The sequence below is a fragment of the Megalops cyprinoides genome, chromosome 8 (genome assembly GCF_013368585.1).
Source record: "Megalops cyprinoides isolate fMegCyp1 chromosome 8, fMegCyp1.pri, whole genome shotgun sequence".
NCBI lineage: Eukaryota > Metazoa > Chordata > Actinopteri > Elopiformes > Megalopidae > Megalops > Megalops cyprinoides.
In genome coordinates this window covers 29,809,747-29,815,746 of record NC_050590.1, presented here as the reverse complement: position 1 = coordinate 29,815,746, position 6,000 = coordinate 29,809,747, and the positions used below count along the sequence as shown (strand labels likewise).

Here is a 6,000-nt window from a genome sequence, read left to right as displayed (position 1 = left end):
TTGATACAGCTGAATATGTACTGAGGCAATACTAGGTTAACTACCTGGCCCAAGGGTACAACAGCAGTGCCCAGGTGGGCAATAAAACCAGCAACTTTTCAACTATAAGCCTGTTACTTACCACTATGCTACACTACTACCCATGGCAATTAAGCTTCTCTAAAATTGTTTGACAACTCACTCCTCAAGGTTTTCAAATAACTGAAATTTTGCTTACCTCTCACTCAAATTTACAAAGCAAGATGCTCACGCTTGTATTTTCATGTTAAGTTCAAAGTCTTCATATAATAAATGGTGGCTTTTAGATGTTGCAGTCAAATCTGATTAATGTGTTCGTGTTTTGCAGCCAGCCCCTAAATCATTATGAATGTATTGAATTATTCAGTGTGAATGTGGTTGTTAATGGAAGCAGCTAAGTGTGAATTTCCCCACTATGACAGCACAATCTGAGCATATGACACGCATGTGTCCCACAGGCCACTTGCACACTGTGGCTGACATTAACAGAACAGAGACAATCAGTTGCAGATATTCATAGGGGTTCATCATGCCTGTGGTACTATACTGTCATAAATTTATGGATACCCTCTTTTATATATTATGATCCTCTGGCGAACTCTTGTGGTAGAAGGTGAAGATACAGGAAGGTCTCATGGCTCCATTGAGGATTAGGTGGCCCTTATGCCATATATCCTACACCTGCATACTACACAGTAGTCATATTGCATCTAATTAGATACAGCATAAATACACAGGTATTAAGTCAACCTAATGTAAAATGACACCTCAAGGATTGTACTATTTTTTCCACAATATGCTATAACATTTTCTAAAATGCAAAACATTTAACAATGTTCAGATTTATTTTAATTGAAATATGTTTAAACATTCGAGAGGCCTACATTTATCTCTTAATATCCATCCATCACCATTACACCTGAAAAACCCAGACACCCAAAGAGTCCTGCTCCTTGCTCTTATGAAAAACTGTGTCCTCATCTGACCCTTCACCACCTCTAGGTGGTGCTTTTCACCTTCAATGTAAAAACGGTTAACAAAGAGTGGAAGAGTGGTTGAGTGTTAGACAATAAAATAACCAATAAGTGGCTAATAATAATAATAATAATAATAATAATGTATTATTTGGCCATTAAGATAACTCAAAATGTTGGAGCTGTTTGTCAATTTATGTGTTATGTTTTCAATTTACAATAAAATACTACTTTACAAAACTAAATACAAAACAATTTTATCAGGTTCTTTTTCCATCAATTTTGTTCAGTCACCAATTTCACAAGGTTTAAATATGTACAGTACATTCAACTTTCACTATTCAGTGAATACCTTATTGCATACAGCAACAAAAGGGGAGGCTATGGCTTTATAAAACAAATCCTCATAGAAAATAGTAATCCAGAGATGTAAAAGTAAACCATCCACTGTCCCAGAACAGCCCTCCATTGGACATCCATAGGGGGAAGGAGCAGAGGATCCAGAGCTAGCCTATGCCATGTTGCTCATTTTGGTCCACTCAAAGATGTCCTGTTCACACACAATGTCTGAGTTGATGAGCAGGTAGCGGTCCCCTACACAGAAGTGCTTCTGGCAGGCCGCACACTTGAAGCACTCCAGATGGTACACCTTGTCCCGCACGCGCATCGTCATCTCAAAGGCCCGAATCCGCTTCTCACATGATGCACACAGCCCGTCCTGACCAAAGAGCCTAGAAGACAATGACTGCTTTAGACTCACATTTGCCAGGGTGTCATTGTGTAGCTGTCAGCATTAACACTTAATGACCCGGTGAAGTTGCTGTAGCAAAATGTTAACTAGCAAAGTTGCCACAATTTCAAGAATTTATATTACTTGCCTATACAATAGGCTACAACACAACTGACAGTTTAGTTGCGTTCTCTGTTTACCTGAGGTAGTCCCTGCGGCACAGCTTCCTGCCCAGTTTGTAGTAGAGCCTGCGGCCCACCTCCCCCAGCCGGCAGCCGCACAGGTCGCAGCTCAGGCAGTCTTCGTGCCAGTACTGCTCGATGGCCTTCAGGAAGAAGCGGTCGCTGATGCTCTGCTGGCATCCGCCGCACGTCAGCAAGGAGGGGGGTATCTGGAGTACTTCGTCAACCGGCTCGCTGGACAAACACCGAAAGATTAATGTGGTGGATCGTGATTATTGCAGAGGGATTACACTCGTAAAATACCGAAACTCCCTGATAATTTAAGAATAGCTGATGGACCACTGTAAATGATGGTGTTGAACCCTAATTCAAGTTTGTTGCGCATTTGCACCAGCACACCACAGGAGGACAGCGTCGCACATAAATGCACAACACACAGGGATGAGCAGACCATGCCACCGAGGCTTCAAGAGCAAAAATTATCACGTTGGAAGGAAATGAATTCCGAAACTAGCTGACAAAATACATGAGCTATAGTCTTTGATCGTTTCCCAAAGTACGTTGGGAATAAGTCTAAAATACCGTGCACACTCCAGTGTGTCGACAGAAATTATTTGGTTAACCGCTTAAGGTAACTTTTGGACAACTGCGAAATTAAATGAAGGCAAAACAATTTGAATACGCAGTTCAGTAAAAATGTTTCATAGCCAGGTCTAGTAGCTGACTGTCGGTATCAAGTGCAACACCGTATCTTACAGGCTACCAGCACAACGACGATGAAGTACAGCCTAATTTTGAAATAGCCTACCGGGTTTGTGCATACCAAGAGGGTTTGTTTTCCTGTGTTTCACATAAATTGCGTTTTATATGGTTAAATGTATTAGTAGCTGCCTGGCAAGTGTTCTTGCGCTGAATAAAAAGTGACTGCGTTTGCATACTTTTCGAGATAAATTCTTCAACTTCTTAAAAATATTTAACAGCATTCGTATACATAATGACGCGATAGGTAGCCGCAAGTACATAATACTACTTTTTGTCTATGACCAGTGCCACCACTGATGTGATCTGTTTTATAAATAAAAAATAATAAAATACTGATTTACAAAGGAAAACATCGGTTAATCCGCTACATTCTAAATAGGAGCACTCACTCGGTAGCTTCCAAGCTCTTCCTCTCGATTGTGGATGACATTCCAAGATGTTCCTTTTTCTCCACAACGAGGATGGCATCAAACACTTAATACACAAAGCCTCTCTAAATCCAGCTCTTCGTGAGACCTAACATACAAATCTTGGACTGGTTCTGCATCGTTTCGTAAATTTATAGGTAAGCATGCAAGATTCCTAGATGAATTAAACAGATCCAGTGCACCTGTTCAACTACCACTGTAGATTATGGCTATACAGGTCCGGCGGTTGCGGAGTTCATTTTCGATTCTTCATGAAGCAATAAATGTAATTCGTGCCGTGTAATAATGTGGAGCTTAATGAGCCTTTTTCAATACTCGGCGGAAATTCGCATTATACTATTTCCTGGAGAACGTTTAGACGCCTAAAACAGTAATTTTGCTGTCTGCTGCGTAATTGTGTATCGGTCGTCCACAATAGAGACTATATCAAGTATTAATTGCACAATTCACGTGGTAGAATGATAAAGATGCTGAATCTTTTGGTGTCCTTTCTTCTTGTCCCTGATTTGAGCTCTGGCTGTCCGCGGGGTAGGTTACTCGGTATCTACACCAAACGTGTAATACGGTATTTTTAAATAGCTCGTCTCCTCGGTTTCGGGTATCGTTTCCTCTTTCCTCCTTGCGACCACTTGACAATTGAAGGAAATAGCTTTTAAAGAGACAGCGAAAGCTGGTGTGGAGCCCCAAAGGTATGCATGCAAAGGGATAAAGAAAGGGATAACCATTCAGATATTTTCATTTTTATGTGTGCAAGATTTCCAAATTGTAATCTTAAGGTTAACTGATTTAACGTGCGATGACGACGTACATTTGGGAAGTGGCATTGGTTTAGGATTCCTGTCGTCTTTTGTTGCTGCACCATACATTTTTCTGCATCCTCTCCAATTTCATATTTTTATAGAGTATGGGTGCCTCTCATTCACAGCGTATTAAGGATATCATGCGCAATATGCCTCTGAAGTGGTTTAGCCCACGCCAACATTTTAGTGGAGAAAATGGAAACTTCTACCATCGTAGCAGAAATAGCTTAGAAATTAAGGTTTCTGTTGGATATGCTCAGCGTTTTAACTCGATAGCATGACATAATGAAACATGTTGCATCGTAGTGTATTGAAACTACACTATGAAATGTTGTTGACAGAAACGGTATCTGTTCTGCAGGATAGCCATGCACAAACATGTTATAAAGGTTATTTACATATGTACCTATATACATGTTGATGCCACCACATCCCTGGGGGACCAATTAAGACTTATAGCCTTACCAACTTTCTGAGGTATATTCTGAGGCCTGCAGTTTCTTCCCTCATTACACCCACGCAGTATGACAGGGTGAAATTGGAGGTTGTCTTTGTGGCAGCTTGGCTATGTGCACATGTGCTGGTAGTGTGTTCAGCTTCACTGCACATCTCAGATGTGTGTGTTCATGCATGCATGCATGTGCACCCAAGTGCAAGCTTGTGTGTGTGTAAGGAGAGCATGATTCTATACAACACCTGATTACATTAGTAAGTATGTCCTTGAAGTATCCATTATTCAACTTCGCACTGTTTTTAGAATGATAATGGAAGTCCAAAGAGTTGTAAAGTTCTAAAACATCTTCCAGTACCAATTGTATAATTGTATAGTTTAATTTGCTGTGAGATGCTGTTTGAAGTTTGAAGTTGTAGCTTATTAGTTGCCCTATACCCTCTAGTTGTACAAATTGGATAGTACTGTGTCCTCAAACAGACCTTGCTCTCAGCTGAGAACTACTGTCTCATTGTGGAACTGTACACATCCTGTCCCCATACTGTTGCTATACTTACTGTATGCACTTTTGTACGTCGCTTTGGATAAAAGTGTCTGCTAAATAAATAAATGTAAATGTAATTTCAACGGAGGCAAATGATTGTGGGAGACAGGATAGGAGGCCTTGTGGCCAGCCAAGAGGGACATCGCAGTGATTCTCTCCACACCTGAGCTCCTCCTTACCTCTGCACACACCTCCCATGACCACAGTGGTTAGAAGACCCCCCCCCCCCCCCCCAATTATCTCCTGCGAAAGGCCCTGGGGTCACTGTTGTGAAGAGGGCAGGGGCTGCAGTTGGACTGAACTATGAGATAAAACCACAGGCCTGGCGGTGAAGTGACATTGATCAAGTTCCAAAACCAGGATCACACCAATATATATGTTTTTTAATCTCCACAGGTTTGTATCCCTACAATGTGTTACCAGTAAGCCCATGCTGGGCTCATATTTAGAATCTGTGAGGAAAAATGGACAGTGGTTCCTACAGTTAAGGGGAGCCTATTTCACCATTATGGGGTAAGGGCAGATAAAACACATGAATGTAACAAGTGAACCTTCCAGGAGGTGACTATTACTTGATCAGAGGTAACAGAGCAAAGTGGTCTTGCAGGAATGTATGGTTTGATGATAGATTGCAAATATGGGGGTGCAGTTTTTGTTATTGCTCAGTAGACTAGAACATATAGCAAATGGAATTAAGTCTCAGTGTTGAGGCCATTACCCAGATATGGCCATTGTAGCCTCAACAGTTGGTGTCAGTAAAGACATATGGGAACTGGGGATGAACAGGAAGTGAGAGCAGATGAGGCTGTCAGGGGGCAGCTCCTGCTGTGCCGTCCTGACTTCCTGTGACCACTTTGCTGTCCCACTGGGCCCTGATAGGCCAACCGGCTCCAGATGGCTCAAGGTGATAGGAGGAAAGATTGCGGCAGGGTGAGCACCACAGAAACCTCAAGGCTCTCCATCACAAACTGTAGTGTTCTGAATTCACACACTGGGGTAATCCCCACTCAGAGTCTGGTTTATCCTCCATTCTGCCCACTAGAGGAGACACAACACCACATCACTACAAAGAAGGAGACTTTTCTCAGTGAAAGTGCAGAGGGAAAAAATA

At 41.9% G+C, this 6,000-nt stretch overlaps 1 protein-coding gene across 1 annotated transcript; it reads right to left on the bottom strand.

Annotated features, from left to right (window-relative positions):
• Nucleotides 1-1,372: 1,372 nt before the first annotated feature.
• lmo2 (LIM domain only 2 (rhombotin-like 1)) lies at nucleotides 1,373-3,252 on the bottom strand. Its single transcript, XM_036535336.1, has 3 exons — nucleotides 3,056-3,252; nucleotides 1,923-2,138; nucleotides 1,373-1,723 (listed from the first exon to the last, which is right to left on the bottom strand). Exons 1-3 carry the CDS (start codon nucleotides 3,094-3,096, stop codon nucleotides 1,504-1,506), a joined length of 477 nt encoding a protein of 158 aa, XP_036391229.1. The 5' UTR covers nucleotides 3,097-3,252; the 3' UTR covers nucleotides 1,373-1,503.
• Between the last annotated feature and the right edge of the window lie 2,748 nt (nucleotides 3,253-6,000).

What these genes read in the sequence shown, in the direction of transcription:
- lmo2 (XM_036535336.1), bottom strand. Translation starts at nt 3,096, where the DNA reads ATGTCATCCACAATCGAGAGGAAGAGCTTGGAAGCTACCGA. An exon ending in AAGAGCTTGGAAGCTACCGA is followed by an intron (nt 2,139 to 3,055) that starts GTGAGTGCTCCT and finishes GTGTTTGTCCAG; the next exon opens with CGAGCCGGTTGACGAAGTAC. An exon ending in TGCCGCAGGGACTACCTCAG is followed by an intron (nt 1,724 to 1,922) that starts GTAAACAGAGAA and finishes ATTGTCTTCTAG; the next exon opens with GCTCTTTGGTCAGGACGGGC.